This window comes from Musa acuminata, chromosome BXJ3-9 (assembly GCF_036884655.1).
Source record: "Musa acuminata AAA Group cultivar baxijiao chromosome BXJ3-9, Cavendish_Baxijiao_AAA, whole genome shotgun sequence".
In the NCBI taxonomy this organism is placed as follows: Eukaryota; Viridiplantae; Streptophyta; class Magnoliopsida; order Zingiberales; family Musaceae; genus Musa; species Musa acuminata.
Window position 1 is genome coordinate 8,600,481 of NC_088357.1, and position 16,144 is coordinate 8,616,624.

General features: G+C 43.4%; 3 protein-coding genes across 7 annotated transcripts; 2 read left to right on the forward strand and 1 right to left on the reverse strand.

The window, feature by feature from the left end:
* The first annotated feature begins 365 nt into the window (after window positions 1-365).
* LOC135585794 (uncharacterized) lies at window positions 366-3,914 on the forward strand. 4 transcript variants are annotated; one of them, XM_065169448.1, is made up of 9 exons: window positions 366-648; window positions 885-993; window positions 1,121-1,265; window positions 1,511-1,559; window positions 1,641-1,787; window positions 1,873-1,966; window positions 2,647-2,773; window positions 2,877-3,329; window positions 3,403-3,914. In XM_065169448.1, the coding sequence occupies exons 1-9, from the start codon at window positions 370-372 to the stop codon at window positions 3,470-3,472; spliced, it is 1,473 nt and encodes a 490-aa protein (XP_065025520.1). In that variant the 5' UTR covers window positions 366-369; the 3' UTR covers window positions 3,473-3,914. The 4 variants fall into 4 exon arrangements, with proteins under 4 accessions (XP_065025520.1, XP_065025521.1, XP_065025522.1 ...); XM_065169449.1 differs by having other exon boundaries at window positions 3,406-3,914; XM_065169450.1 differs by having other exon boundaries at window positions 500-648; window positions 778-993.
* Window positions 3,915-4,070: 156 nt separating this feature from the next.
* LOC135650216 (proteasome subunit beta type-3) lies at window positions 4,071-9,449 on the forward strand. Of its 2 annotated transcripts, XM_065169452.1 has the most exons (7): window positions 4,072-4,222; window positions 4,301-4,482; window positions 4,579-4,686; window positions 5,495-5,584; window positions 7,231-7,315; window positions 8,815-8,909; window positions 9,243-9,449. In XM_065169452.1, exons 1-7 carry the CDS (start codon window positions 4,217-4,219, stop codon window positions 9,289-9,291), a joined length of 615 nt encoding a protein of 204 aa, XP_065025524.1. In that variant the 5' UTR covers window positions 4,072-4,216; the 3' UTR covers window positions 9,292-9,449. The 2 variants fall into 2 exon arrangements, with proteins under 2 accessions (XP_065025525.1, XP_065025524.1); XM_065169453.1 differs by lacking the exon at window positions 9,243-9,449 and having other exon boundaries at window positions 4,071-4,222; window positions 7,231-7,352; window positions 8,815-8,895.
* A 648-nt stretch (window positions 9,450-10,097) lies between these two features.
* LOC135650157 (plasma membrane ATPase 4-like) lies at window positions 10,098-14,255 on the reverse strand. The gene is made up of 13 exons (XM_065169344.1): window positions 13,940-14,255; window positions 13,741-13,860; window positions 13,527-13,625; window positions 13,322-13,459; window positions 12,601-13,242; window positions 12,417-12,536; window positions 12,216-12,338; window positions 11,731-12,142; window positions 11,127-11,641; window positions 10,875-11,048; window positions 10,611-10,793; window positions 10,351-10,532; window positions 10,098-10,253 (listed from the first exon to the last, which is right to left on the reverse strand). The coding sequence occupies exons 1-13, from the start codon at window positions 14,003-14,005 to the stop codon at window positions 10,157-10,159; spliced, it is 2,871 nt and encodes a 956-aa protein (XP_065025416.1). The 5' UTR covers window positions 14,006-14,255; the 3' UTR covers window positions 10,098-10,156.
* Between the last annotated feature and the right edge of the window lie 1,889 nt (window positions 14,256-16,144).

Genomic DNA, 16,144 nt, shown 5'->3' on the forward strand with positions numbered 1-16,144 from the left:
CAATATTTGATTGGTTCGTCATTGATGCGGATGATGTTAGCATCGCTTTGAGTAATGAGTGTACCTACACAGTTTTATTCTTTCGGAACTTTAAAGATAACGATGACTCGACTTACAAATGAGTTTTTGATTCTCTTATTCTTTAATGAATGTGGGACTGAGTCCAAAAATCGCATACATGTCATCCTACATAAATATATTATGTAATATGTAGTAAAAAACATTTTCTAGAATTTCTTGTATTTATCTGAGTTCAATAACGACCGTTATATTTCGTTCTTTGTTTATAACGGATCTTTGAAACGTCGACACGCATACAACGATATATATGATGCCAGACACGGTAGTCACGCTCTTTTTATCTCTCTCATGCCGTCGGGCGTCCGCCTTCCCCTCCGCGTCCATCTGCCGGTCCCAGATGGCTTCGTCGCAGACCCTAAAGACCCTAAGCATTGGTGGCGAATGGACAAGGCTCGGTTTGCTTCTCCCACCGGTAGAAGGAACTACTCCAAGGCCTCTCCTCCTCTCTGCTCCTCCAATTGCCTTCCCCCTCCCACCGCAGTATCCGCTCTGTACAAGCCAAGTTTGAGATATGCGATCCTCGGAGCTGGATTCGCAGGACTGTCGGTGGCCTGGCATCTTCTCAAGGTCGTAATTTTCTCTTTTTCCTTCCTCGCGTGTGATTCCGTTATTTTTCTTGTTGTCAGTGAAGAATTTAACCTCGCAAGCGAGGTGTATGATGAATTGCCTGAACGAGTGGAGTGAAATTTCCTCTAGATTTGGTTGCCGTCGTCTTATTGGTTAGGGCGAAATGTCACCTACGTGCAAGAAAGGGCATTTTACTGATACATTTGCGCGACACGCTATCGTCCTATGTCATGCAGCAAAGCTCTGACGATTCACGGATTTGTATAGATATTTATGATGATGCTGGGATAGGTGGTGGTGCATCTGGTGCATCTGGAGGGCTCCTTCATCCTTACTCTCCTAAAGGTGCCCATAGTTCTCTCGGATTTATGTTAAATATGTCGAAAACATAAAGTCGTATTCTTTTGAAATTTATGCAAGCTTCAGTTTCTGACCAACCTCTTGAAACAATCCATCTTGTTTCTAATTGCAGCTAAGCTTCTTTGGAGAGGTTCGGAGTGCTGGAGAGAGTGCTTAGATTTGTTAATTATTGCAAACAGAGCGGTGGAAGCCAGAGCTTCGAGTAATGCTCCTCAAGACTCATTTTGTAGCTTCAAAGAAAGAATTGTCTGGAAAAGGTAATCATTTCCACAACACATTCATACTTCATTTCCAATAGACCACCTTAGAGTTCATGTAAATATGCTGCATTTCTGTTCATGCAAAACATGTAAAATTTAGACCACAAATTAGTTACATGTGGACAGTGTCAGAATGTATGTCAATCGCATCTTCTCGATTCTGACTTACAGTAAGTAACAGCAGCAAATTTCTCAGATGCTTCAGTCTTTGAGGCTGATGCATGTTTTGTTCCATATTATAGGGGAATAATAAGACCTGCATCTCAGAAGAATGTTGACATTTTGAGGGAGGTAAAACCATTTAGCATTGCAGATTGATTGTTGCTTTGTATTACTTGCTTAGTGACCTTTATTTCTTCTTCAAGTGATTAGAATGCTCAGAGTTTCTCTGAGAGTTGCTATCTGGAACTCCTAGATAGGAGTGCTGCTCAATATCTGGTGCCTGATTTGTGTGTGCCACTTGACTTAGCTGTTTATATGCCCCTGGCTATGAACATCCATCCAAAACGATATCTTCAGGTGCAAATCTGTCTCTTATGGTTGCCTTAATCTTGGACAAAGTTTCTTTAGATACTCACTTGGCGATTAAATATTCTTTATGCAGGCACTGTTTTTAGCATGCAATGATCTGGCAGAATGCGAAGAAAGAGAGATTTACCTATTCAAAGAATCGATCAACAGTCTCCACCAACTATCAGGTAAACAATTTATTCTGCCACTCATGCCCTCCTTTCCCTTCAACCTCTGTCGAACATAAAAAATATAATGGAAAATTAATTCGTGTTGGTCAAACTCTCATGAAGATTGATTCTTGGCAAAACATGCTTTCTTCTAGAAGTTTCGATTTGCGAGCAACTTTGATAACATGTTATCATGAAAAAGTCTTGTTAAGTTACTTAACTGTTGCTTACTTTTCTCTAGAATATTAACCACCATGAAAAATGCAATTCACAGATATTTATATTGACTATCAGCACATTAACTCTTCAACTTATGCGTTCAAGTTCAATTCTGAATTTGACCCTGAAGTTAAAGCAATTCCACCTAAATTCTATGTGATTGTGGGAATCTAGTAAATTAGTACTTGTTTTTTCTTGAAGATTGGATTGCAGAAAATCTAAGCATAAGATACATACGTGCCAAACTTTGGGCTTTCAGGGAAAATGTTCCAATGTTTTCTGCTCGAATCATTTTCTTCCTGAATATTAGCATATCATTGCATATACTTTATATAATTCTAAATATGCATCCTCTCTAGTTATTTTCACCTGAAGTTATTCTAATTGTTATCTGCATGCAATGCAATCCTATATATCTATCCTATGCATTGAAATGCTAGCATACTACCGTTGTTCTAACTTCCAGTGAGAATGTGCAGAGGAATACGATGCAGTGGTTATTTGCCTTGGTGCTAAAGTGGACAAGCTTCCAGAACTCTCGGGAAAGCTTCCCCTGAGGACATGCAGAGGCGTTATTGCTAAGCTCCAATTGCCATATGATCTCCCGTATGAATCATTGCTTCCCTCAGCGTTTCTTGTACTGACAGTCAAATTTATCTTCTCACTCAAATCTTCTAATGCAATGTCTTTTGAGAGAATCATCCTGCAGAGGTGAATATGATCACCAAAGACCCTCGATCTTGTCGGACGCATGGCTTGCGTTCCGAGAACCACGGAGCGTATTGGTGGGATCAACTTGGGATTGGAATTCCAAAGATTATGCATCGAGTGTGTCGGAAGAAGAAGCTTCGAGGGCGATGGAAGAACTGATGCCGAAAGCCTCTGCCGTGTATCCACCCATACGAAACTGGACTTTTGTCGAAGCACAAGCCGGCCTGAGGGCGATGCCACCGCTGACTCCTTATGGCTCTCTCCCACTATTGGGTTGTGTTGATGACATTATTGGTGAGAGCGTCAAGTGCAGGTATTGGTTGGTTGGAGGTCTGGGTTCGAGGGGACTTCTGTACCATGGATTTGTAGGGAAGTTGACGGCCCAAGCTGTGCTTTCCTCCAATGAAAGTGTTCTTCCATCTGAGTTCACCCAATGGAAAAGCATATCAAAGTGAGCCATTCAAGTTCAATCTGTTGGATGTTTAAGTTGTACACACTGCTAATTTACAGACACTATTTTTCAGCAGTATAATTGTCCTCTTGCATTTGGGTGAAAAAATGGATTTTGAGGACGGGGTTTGTGGAGTTGAGTGATGGGCGGCCGCCTCTGGAAGAAGCCGAAGGTGGTGAGGCGTTCGGCTATGAATCGGGGTTTTTTGTAGGTTTTCGCCGGCGACCGCGACTGTGGAGGGAGAGGCGATGAGTCCACAGGTGGAATGAGGAAGCTCGAGAGAGAGAGAGAGAGAGACCTACCTCTTTCATCGTCTTCGGCCTTCGTGGTGGCATGAGGTCGCTCGAGCGCGTCGAGGGGTGCGCCACATATTTGGATTCTGATCACCGCAAGTGAGAGTAAGAAGACCGAATTTGCACAATTTTGACAAAGTTTAAAATTTTTGAGACCACTTAACCATCCTTCTTCTGTGCGGTAAGTTCACTGATAAATTTGTAACTCGGTCTAACCACCGCTGTGACGTTAAGGAAACGACATTTACGAGTTCTGGGTGCCAGCTTACCGTTGCTTTGGTTGCGGTAACTTAACCGATCAGCTCTCTAACGCCGCATTCTAATCACTTTTGTGAGAATAAGAATACGAAATTTTGTCATGTTTCGGTCATTTACAATTTTTTTGGGCCACACTACATCCGGTCTAGGGTGCGGTAAGCTGACCGACAAAGGTTCCAACTTAGCCCGAAGGTCATGGGACCCCATTTAAAGCCCAAGAAAGCCTGCTTTGGACGACACTTTAAATCCCTAGTAATTCCAAGGAGTGTTCACCAAGCCACTTCCCTTTGTCTTCCTTCGCGCTCGTCTTCGTCTCTTCTCTCTCCTCGCTGACTGATGTCGGTACGCATTTGATCGAAAAACTAAACCCCTCGTTCTTCTCGTCTTCTGAAAGGAATCTAATGTGTGTTTTCCCTTCAGATCTTTGAGTACAATGGGAGCGCCCTGGTGGCGATGGTCGGGAAGAATTGCTTTGCGATCGCCAGCGACCGCCGCCTTGGGGTTAACCTCCAGACCGTCGCTACTGATTTCCAGAGGATCTTCAAGATCCACGACAAGCTCTACATCGGCCTCTCTGGCCTCGCCACCGACGCCCAAACCATGTGAGCTGACCTCTATCCTGGACTATTTCGTTTGCCGGACTAGGTTTTGATGTGCGAATTTGATCTCTTGCTGCCTGTTGTTGTTGGGGACATAAGGTACCAGCGGCTGGTCTTTCGCCACAAGCTTTATCAGCTGAGGGAGGAGAGGGATATGAAGCCCCAGACTTTTGCCAGCCTCGTTTCGGCTCTGCTGTATGAGAAAAGGTTTGCTCTGCAATTATAAGTTGTAATTTTGCCGCAGTGCACTGCTTTTTGAGGCCTCCTCCTACTTTATTGCCACTGGAGTTGAATTTTCTATTGCAGTGCGCTGCTTCCTCTTTGCATGTATGATTTCATATGGAATTTATAAACCCACCAAATGGAGTACATAATGCTAACAGGTGTTAAAAGAGACAAAAAAAAAAGTTATTAACGTCTGCAGAAAGTTACAGATAAGAAATGTTGGGTTTTGGTTATTTTTACTAGTGAGATATGGATATTTTCAGCTAAGGCGGTAATCACCTCTGAAACTTTTGATGAACATTAACCAGTGACAAGGCCTATAAAATGAATAGTTAACTATTATTTTCTACCATGGTGCTCCTTAAGCTTCAGTGTTGCTTTGATAAGTGATAAAAGTATGCAAACAAAACCAATTTATTAACATATGCAACTTAGTTATTTGGATGAAAGAAGAAATGACTTAAGTAGGAAATAACATATATAATTTGGTTATATTCATTTGTATCATGTTCATTTGTTAAATGTTTAGTTGAAATATTAAGGTATCAGAGTTTCTTTGGATAGTTTATGATAATAAACATTAATTGATTGTGAACATCTTTAAAATGCTTTAACCATATGAAAGATATGCATGCACTCTAGAACTGAAGAATCATATCTGCTACTTGACCATTTTTTCCTGTTGTATTTTTTGTTTTTTGATCTGCTTTTAATTTTCGTTAGCTTCTTTTCAATTCCATATTGATGTTCTCACAGAAGAATTGTCTTGTTACTTTGGCTCTGGTTGTAGATTTGGTCCATACTTCTGTCAGCCTGTAATTGCTGGACTAGGTGACGATGATGTTCCATTCATTTGTACCATGGATTGCCTTGGTGCCAAGTATGCATCATTTTCTCTTGCCTTACCCATGGATCATTCTTAAATATTGCTTTAAACAATTTCAACTTACAACACATACAGCTATTTTTATTGTAATTGACAACTTTTTTGTTAACCCTATTATTGCCTATGTATATTTACCAACTAATGTGTGTATATATAAAGTATATAACTAAATAAAGTTGTTAGTAGAGTGTGTATATATGTATATCAACTAAAATATTCCTATACTCTTGGGCATTTTTATTCTCTCTTTTTTGTTTGTGCTTCATGTTGAAAGTTTAATATTGTACTGACATTTTACATGATTGCATCTCTGTAGGAAATCATCCTAAACATTTGTAATTATAAGTTACTCCCAGAAGAAATTTAAATGTATCTACTGCAAGATGTACTGTAATATCATTTCATAGAAAAGATTAGTGATGCTTCCTGCATGTTTTAAGGTACAGGATTTTGTAGGAGTTGAGGTAGTGTGTACGTTGTTGAATCAATCAGAAAGTTTCTCTGAAGTAATTTTCATGTAACAAACTTAATAATTTCAAATAGATCTTGGTACAGAATGATTTTCAGGTGAATCCCTAGATTTGAAATAGATTGTCATCTATTTTGTTGGCTTCTATTTTCATCTGTTGTATATGGTCTTTCTAGATTGTCACAAAACAAAACAAAAAACAAGCCGTAATGTCCAAACTATTTGGGCTGGCCCATGGATCTTTTAGTGTCTATCTATTATTTAATATATCACAGATATCTCTTGAAATTTCTTCATATCAACAATTTTCTATGTTTGTCATGTATATTGGCATATAGGTGCTTCTCTGGTTCCTTGTTTTCATAACAAGTCTCATATGTATTCTTGTAATGGTCCTAAATGCATTGCTTCATGCAGTTTTATGAATATACCTCATGATAAGTACACCACTTTATTGTGTTCATGAGAAACTCTCAAACAAGATGGAGGCACAAGTATGCATTGCTGTGCTTGGTGCATGCTTTGCTCTTAGCTTCTTAGAATACAAAATACAACACTGGTGGACCTTGAGAAAATGTTCATAGAACTAGTTAGAACAAATAACTATATTTTGTCCTACATGTGCTCCTAGGTGTTCTGTCGCACATAATGCCCTGACAGTCACTGAGTAATACTTTATTTGGAAAATGAGAGATTACTATGTCTTGTTGAGTTGGTTAATGGAAAGAGACCCAAGTGAAATTGGTGCAATCAACATAGGGAATTTCGAATTAGGCATCTTGGTGTACTGAGGAGATTGTGGCAACTGATAGTTCAATCACACTTATCTTTTTTGCTCTGTTTTCTTCTACCATGTTTACAACTTTTCAATAAACTCATATTACTTGTTTGTGTTGTTGCTACATCTCATTGATGCGCTGTCTATCTCTGCACTCCTAGAAAAAGATTCTTTTTGCAGTTAGCAAGTCAAATATTATAGACAACAATAAAAAATGACTGATGCTTTACTCAATAACCATGACCATTGAAGAGATCCTAGTACATTCTATAAAACATATTAAAAAAGCTACATATATATATATATATATATATATATATATATATATTATAAAACACAATGAAACACACTATATATATTCATGCCGTTTAGTGGATGTTTACTTGCGTGCAGGGAACTTGCCAAAGATTTTGTCGTCTCTGGTACAGCCTCAGAGTCTCTTTATGGTGCTTGTGAATCCATGTACAAGCCTAACATGGTAACTTACTATCTTGGAGTACTTGATCTGACAGTATGTATGTTCCCCACCTTAACTTGGATTCATTTAGCCAATTGCTCTTTTCTGAAACATGCAAAACTCTAGGAATTATTACGGCAATGCTAATTCTTATAGTATTGATAGGTGTAAGTGAGCTTATAGAGAAGCTTTATTTGGACAATTTTTTTTCTGGTTTTCCTTGCGGTATCCGGAACTTAAAAAGCTAGATGTCTCTTTTGATGGTGAACCATCTTATCTGTTTACATCTGCCATGCATCCAGGAAGTTGCAAGAGATGGGAGTTGAAAGCATGTTTTTTTAGGCGCTGTATTTTAATTTTTTGAGGATGTTGTTCCCGAGAAATCACTTCTTCAGATGAAACTTTGGGGTTCAGATAAACAAGCATTATCTCTTTTCTTTCTACCTAGTCCTCCAACCAGAACAAGTGATTCACCTTTTAAACAGAAGAAAGGGTTGCATTCTCAACACTTTTACCCACTCTCTTGTGTCACACTAAGTATGGTGCTGTGCACATCAACCAATGTTGACCACCACAGCCAACCTACCACGTTGCCCACTAGTTTATATGTGCCGAAGCAGAGTTGTCTGCCACGTGAAATCGAGCTATCCATGATCTTCCCTCATATACTCCATTGACAAAATTAGAACAGCACGTGGTTTGGGAATTCTGTTCCTTATGGGAACGTGAGTCGGCAACTTGTGTTCTGGCCCAAACAGGAGCCAGGACCCCAAAAGGAAATCTGCATAGAGCATTGATGCAGTGAATGTTGATTTTAAATGAATAATTAGGTAATTAACTTTTTAATTGTGTCTGCAATTTGATTGGATGAGAGAATGGATAGACTGTAAATAGTTAAACTATACTCTTTTTCTGGTTGTTTTTGTTGACTGCTTTACTTTTTTTTTTGTAGAATTTTTTTAGTAATGAAATTCCTAGTTTTTATTTAGATTAATTCCTTTGATGTTCCTTTTAGTCAAAATAGGACACCCTGTTTAGCAGGGGCTACTCCTAACAATTTGGTATTAGAGTAATACCGATCTACAGGAGCAAGCATGACATTAAGGGCTTCTCTACTGACACATTGAATGAGGGAATAACATGGGTGATTGGGGGCAACAGAGGAGCGCAGATCGCTCCGTAATGATCAAGTAGGTTCGATACTAGGGTACTCCAAAGGTGTGATTGCACGCATATGAGAGTTTGTATTGCTAGAAGTATGTAAAAGCATTATTGATTTAGTTTCTTTATTTTTTAAATGCATGTCACAACATGGTAAAACAATGAAATAGGACAATTCCTTTATGTAGTAAAAGGAATTCAGATTAAATTTGGGGACATTTAAATAACACATGGAAGAAGAAACCAGTACAGTTTGCGTGCTTTTTGTTTGTTCATGTTCTTATCTGCACTTGTTGGTGACTTCTCTCTCTTTCTTGAAGCCAGCAGCATGTCTAAACATTGTTCTTTCTTCTTACTAGGAACCTGAAGAATTGTTTGAGACAATCTCACAAGCTTTATTATCGTCTGTGGATCGTGATTGTTTGAGTGGTTGGGGAGGGCATGTCCTTCTTGTGTGAGTCTGATGATACTCTATTTGGTTACTCTTTAGATCATTTATGTTTTTGTTTCTTGTAGGATTCTAGTAAATATGTAAAAACAGATTCGTCCATTGTCTCTATGCTGCAAGCTTTATCTTTGAATTCTGAAGGCATGTATGCACATGGCAACCAAAAGAAATAAGACTAAATGCACTAGAAAATCTGTTCCCTTCCGTTTTTTTTTTTTCTTTTCTTTTCTTTTCTTTTCTTATAGATGGCATCAAGCATGTGCATCATAGAGCTTCCGACATCCCATCAATCTAAAATCATCATATCCATTCACCAAATTCTTTTTTCATTCTTTGCAGGACACCAACCGAAGTGCAGGAAAGAACCTTAAAGGGAAGGATGGATTAAGTCTGATTTAAATTGAACATAAGTTCATATTTTCCTTGAATTCTGCTTTCCTTGGTGGAAGCCAACAGACTGTAATTTTGTCTTTAAGGCCATAATGTGAGACTGTAGTTCTTGGATCTGTTTCTTCTCATTAAAAAAATTGTGTTTCCGTTATATAAGCTGAGCAACGGTGATGAGAAGATATGGTTGTCTTGTTTGGTTTTCAACTTTAATTTGCTTACATGGAGATAAAAAGCAAAGGTAATCCATTCACAAAGTTGGCATTTGTCATTTTGTCGAGTTCATTTCGTTTCATTCAAGTTAAAAATAACTGGTATGTTGTTTTGTGAAATTTGATTAATTCAATGAAATTATTTTATTGTCAGCTGCTCAAAGCCTTGTTAGTATCCTGATATTTACTTTATTGAGAATTAGCAGACTTTTCTAGGGTTATATTAACTTCATTCAAATTCTGTTTAGAATTTTTATCTCCTAATTTATTGAGGTTTCTCTAAATGTCAATTGATTGTATATTTGCTGGCTTTTGTGGTTCTTTTAAGCATGCTGTGTAGAATGATAGTCCTGCTTGCCATTTATTTTGTATGTTTTTCTCTTATTTGTAGGAGGATTTTGGTTGATCTTATGCTTCATATTTAAGCTGCAGAAACGGAACGCGCACTCCCAACCCCACAGGAATTGGAGCATAGACGAGGAGCCCATTAACACACGCCAACACCAGGCAAGTAAATAAATGTTTCCTAGTAAGATCGATCAATTTAGTCTGGCATATAACAAGACGTCACATAATCTCCACGCATACAAATAGAAAAAACAGCACCTTCATGTCTCTTTATGCATATATATATTTATATATATATGCTTTGCTTTATACGGTGTAGTGCTGCTGTATCGTCTCAATGTCCAATCCCTTGAGCTTCACGACCGACTCGACGTGGCCTTTAAGCGTGTGCAGTTCCCTTAGCCTGCATCATATACGTTTGATTGCATTCATCAACCCTCATGTAATTGCTACTGGCATGAAATCCATCTTAATTAACGCAGGTCAGATTGGTGGATTACCGGGCAACCTCGGCGCGCTTCTTTGCCTGCTCCGCGATCTCCGACAGCTCCCTGTAGCTGTTCTTGTCGTTGAAGAGTCCGGGGGTGTCCGCCGGCTGCAGGCCGTGCAGGGTGCGCTGCGCCAGAGCCCACTGCGCCTCCCTCTCGCCCCGCCCGTAATCCTTCTTCGTGGTGAATGCCGTCTGCAATCATATGGTGGAGTATGGGGTGAGATGCATGTGCCGCAATGGCCTTCATCAGATCCCGGGAAGAAGGAAGACCTTGTTCTCGAGAAGGTTGTCCCAGGCCTTGCCGCTGAGCGTGTAGCGGATGATGAACTTGAGGACGTCGAGAGGGAAGTAGGTGACCAAGCTGAAGAGCCAGATGATCCCTGCCCATCCCCACCCGATGCCCTGAATCCTGGCAAACCCCCATGATGCGTACGCCGCGATCACCGTCGCCACCTATCATCCAAGGGAGGGAGTGTTTCAGCGGATCTGATGAAGAACGAACAACCGCGCAAAGGATGAAGACGACGGGATTACCAGCTGGGCGGCCATAAATGCGGTGACCAGCAGCAGGCCGGGGCGCTCGACGAAGGACCAGCTCCGCGACCTGGTGACGAAGATGAGCGCCTGGCTGATGATGCTCACTTGCAGGTAGAGTGCTGCCGTCAACTCATTGAGGTTGTCTCTGATCGGCTTAACGCCGAACTTTTCCTGTTTGCAGAGGGGAATTGCGATGCGTTAGCGGTCACTTCGTTGCTGCTGCAAAGAGCAGGAGCTGCTGCTACTCACGGGGAAGAAGTCGGTGTCGTGAGCTAGCCAGAAGAAGACGACGGTCATCAGGGCGAGGTAGGTGCCGAGGACGATTCCGGTGGCGAAGATCTCCCGGAGCTTCCATGAGTCGGGCAGGGGGGAAGGCTTCACCCTGTCCTTAGAGATGGTCATGATGGTGCCGTCGTTGAGGATGGCGATGATAAGAACCATGAAGGGGGAGAAGTCGAAGCGCCAGATGAGGGCGATGAGCATGAAGCCGAGCACGATACGGATGGTGATGGAGACGGCGTAGATGGTGTAGTTCTTCATGCGCTGGAAGATGGCGCGGCTTGTCAGCACCGCGCTGACGATGACGCTGAGCCCGGGCTCCGTCAGCACGATGTCCGACGCGCTGCGCGCCGCGTCCGTCGCGTCCGCCACCGCGATGCCGATGTCCGCCTTCTTCAGCGCCGGTGCGTCGTTGACGCCGTCCCCTGTCATGCCGCAGATGTGCTTCCTGTCCTGCAGCCTCTTCACGATCTCATACTTGTGCTCTGAACCACCACATCAATCCGCCACCCGTGAGTAGGCCATCAACGCAGCATCATTTCTCCAGCACAGAGATCATGGAACTCATCCTTACCAGGGAAGACTCCGGCAAACCCATCGGCCTTCTCGATGAGCTCGTCGATGGGGAGGCCACTGACGTCGTCGTTCTTCTCGCCAAGAAGGGTCGAGGAAGGATACATGTTGGTTCCCATGCCAAGCCTGCGCCCAGTCTCCTTGCCGATGGCAAGCTGGTCGCCGGTGATCATCTTGACGTTCACGCCGAGGTCGAGGGCACGGCGGATGGTCTCGGCACTGTCGTGCCTTGGAGGGTCGAAGAGGGGCAACAGGCCCATGAATTGCCACGGGCCGCCGGCGCTTTCCTTGTTGGCCTCGGGAACCTCCTGCCTCGCCACACCGAGAGCGCGAAGACCGCGCTCGGCGAACTTGTCGATCATGCTGTGGACCTTCTTCTTCGCATCATCTCTCAGGTTGCAGAGGTCAATGATCTGAAGGATACAGAGAGAGGATGATATCTCCGCATCAAGGGGAACACACACAAGCGTTTGCATGCTCTGATACCTGCTCAGGTGCGCCCTTGCTTGATCGGTGCCACTTGCCATTGGAGTCGATGTAGGTGATGGCAGTGCGCTTGTCGACTGGATTAAATGGCAGAAAATGGACTTCCTGGATCCCTGCACGTGCCTGCAAACACAGAGCTCATGAACGTGAGCATGGATCAATGCAACGAAGAAGGCAGAAGAGGTAGCAACAGCTCAGTACCTCCTTAGGGTCAGCCAGCATATTGACAATGGAAGCATCGATGGCGTCCTGGTTCTCAACCCTAGACGCCCTTGCAGCATACAGCACCACCGAATCCTTATCCAGGCCACTCACAAACACCTGCAAGAACCGATGCATATGAGACCAATCGCCATGAGTCAAGAAGCTGGCACTTGAGCATCACCTCGATCAAGCTCTTGTCGACGGTGAGCTTGTTGAGGGTGAGCGTGCCGGTCTTGTCGCTGCAGAGCACGTCCATGCCAGCCATCTCCTCGATGGCGGTCATCCTCTTGGTGATGGCTCCCTGCTCTGATAACCGGTGGGATCCGATGGCCATGGTGACCGACAGCACGGTGGGCATGGCGATCGGAATGCCACCGATGAGCAGGACCAGGAGGTTGTCGATGCCGTCGCGATACTTCCGGTGCTGGATGGGGTACATGACGATGATCTCGATGATCATACCGATGGCGATGGAACAGATGCAGAAGTTTCCGATGGCCGTCAGCACCTTCTGGAAGTGACCCACGTTGTTGGTGCTGTCGACGAGGTGCGCGGCCTTGCCGAAGAAGGTGTGGACGCCGGTGGCGATGACGATGGCCTCGATCTCGCCTTGCTTGCAGGTGGAACCCGAGAAGACCTCGTCGCCGGGGTGCTTCGTCACGGGGAGGGACTCGCCGGTGAGAGCAGACTGGTCGATTTTGAGAGGATCGCCCTCCAAGAGGCGGGCATCGGCCGGGATGATGTCACCGAGCTTGATGCTGATGATATCGCCGGGGACGAGGATAGCCGCCTCCTGCTCGGACCACTTGTCGTCCCTCAACACCTGTGCCAGACCACCCATTTACATCAGCGAGGAAGGGCATGGTGTGCAAGCAAGCTATCCATGGATGTTAGGAAGAGACCTTAGTCTTGGGAGCGAGGCCAGCCATGAGGGCTGCGGCGGCGTTTCCAGCGTTGTTCTCCTCGATGAAGCTGATGGTGGAGTTGATGATGAGGAGGACAACGATTCCAACGAAGTCCTGCCAATCTGGTGGCTCGCCCTGCGAAATTGCAGCCATACATCGTCAGATGCTCCGACGGAAGAGGAGATAGCAGAATGGAATTTACCCCTCCGTTATCCAACGCGATGGCCATGATGGCGGCGATCTCCATGACCCAAGAGAGCGGGTTCCACATGAAGCCCAAGAACTTGAGGAACTTGCTCTCCTGTTATACACACACACACACACACACACAAGAAACTGAGAAATCGAGCTAATGAAGTACGAGTACTGATTACATGGTGAAGAAGAAGAAGAAGAAGGGCAAACAGAGACTGCACCGTTTTCTCCTCGAGCTTGTTAGGGCCAAAGATTTGGAGCCGCTGCTCCCCTTCGGCAGAGGAGAGCCCCTCGCGGCTACATTTCAGCTGCGCAAACACCTCCTCCACCGGGATTCTTTCCTGCACGACCCAAGGCAAAAAGAATAATGAGCGATGGAAGACACAAGGAATCAGTACAGCAATGAGGAAAGGATCTTACCAGGTCGACCGACTCGTTCTTGATCTGCTCCAGGGAGATGGAGCCATCACCGCCGGCGGTCGCCATCTTGTGCTATTTGTGTTTTTAGGTTTCTGTGCAAAGTTGTGCTGGTTGTTGGAGGCCGAGAGCTACTGGAAGAGGTACGGGGAGAGCAGGAGAGGCATGGGCTACTACTTTGTTCGTCCTCTCTCCTTGCTCTTATTCTCTGCGCTCTCACTACTGCTTCATAGGCGGTGAGGAAAGCGAGGGAGGGGATGCGTTCACTTATAGGAGGCGGAGGGGGAGGGGGTGGGGCGGAGTCCTGTGGCCCGCCGCTGAACCCGGTGACTCCCTTCGCCATCTGTCGCTCGAGGCTCCAACTGATACGTGTCGGGCGCGTTGCGGGGAGCGGAGCGAAGTGGGGGCAGCGCCATTCGTTCATTCATTCATACCTGGAGGACGATGAGAAATAAGAGGGAGAGAGGGGCGACCGGAACCACCCTCGCGTTGTTTCGGCTCCACGGATCGCCCCGTGACAGGTTCCTCGCCAAGCCATGCAAACACGTGGTGGCGGCTGCATCATTCCTTCAGGGTTGATGTCACTCCTAGCAGTGAGTGAAGCCCATGCGACCAACCACATCACCCCTGAAATTTTGTAGGCGTAACTTCCATCCACCTAATCAAGCATTTTCCAGAACGAATTACTGTTCATTTACTTCGGTGTCCGCAACGATCAAACCAAACCTCGAGTTTATTGCTTATGCTTTGGAAGGCCGAGAGGGCGGTCACTTGATCTGATACAATCTGAATCAAATGACAGGTATGCCAGTGATATGATCTTAGATCGTGATACTTTTTCCCATCACTCTAATGTTCCTACAGGTGTTGGCTTAGTCGATCAGAAATTTTTGCAAATCCACTTGGTTTTGGGTACAATGAAAGAAGATCTAAGCTCATGGATTACGTAATCCATCTCAAAGCAGGTAAATTGAAACCCATCGATGACAAATGGGTCACCATACAATGAGCCACTTCTTGCTTTCTTCCTAAGTTGTTATGGCTGATAGGCCAACCAAAACGTCTCCCCAATAACGATGATGGTAAAAAAAATACTTCTCAATGGAATCAACAAATGAATCAGACTACATCTTCCTATCCTCATGATATGATGACATCAACCTTTCATAGATTACTTGCTCAAACATAGAAGAAGCATGAAGTGGCTCAACGCATCCACAATAACAATTTATGATCAAGTACTCGATCCTCTGTCAACATCTCAGAATTGAGGAGCTAAATGACAAGTCCATTCATCGATGATAAATACATCACCTAGCTTTATTTTTTTTTTTGTCAATAAAATGATGAAATCCATTCTCAAATAGTAGTTCTCAAAATAATCATAAGAGATGTTACGCAACAAGTATCAACTCTTGGTTTCATTCTCCGACCAAGTTCTGATGGTCACCCTACCGAGTTCTGTCTGAACCACTATTAGAAGTTCCATATCGATTCTGAATGTACATAATTATTGACAAAGATATAAACAATTTTCAACATATCCCTTCTCGGTTCTCATTTCTATGGGGTGAGATATCAAGCAGTAAGCAGCTATCCTACTCCATTAGATGATTCACTCTCAAACAATTCAAAGAATACGCACAATCAGTAGAAGAAATGATTTGACAATATAGATATACGTAGGAAGATCTCAAAAGGTGTGGGGAACAATTTTAACCGGTTCCTTAGCATAGCATCAACCAATCTAGTGCTTCGAAATGCTAGACAAGCTTCGACTCTGTTATCAAATCCATCCCTATGGTTCTTTTACCTTCGCAAAACATCATTCTTTCAAGTGCTTTGATATGCCAGTCAATTGGATCCTATTATAAAGCTCTTCCAAAAACATTGTCCAATAACTCCTTTCAACATTCAAGACATTGCACCATTTACCCATATAACCAGATTCTATAACATGAATGATCAACTCTTTGTTTGATGCATAGTCAATATTACATGAAAAACTATCAACTCTGTTTGATAGGATAGTATATGATGATTTACTACCATACAGTTCAAAGAATAAACACAATTTCTAGAACAAATGTTTGATAGAACATATATACTTTGCAGCTCCCAGAAGGTGTGGAAAACAATTTTCTCCACTACTTTTACCTTGACATAGCACCATTCAGTAGACATGATAGACAACACTATACCCTATTA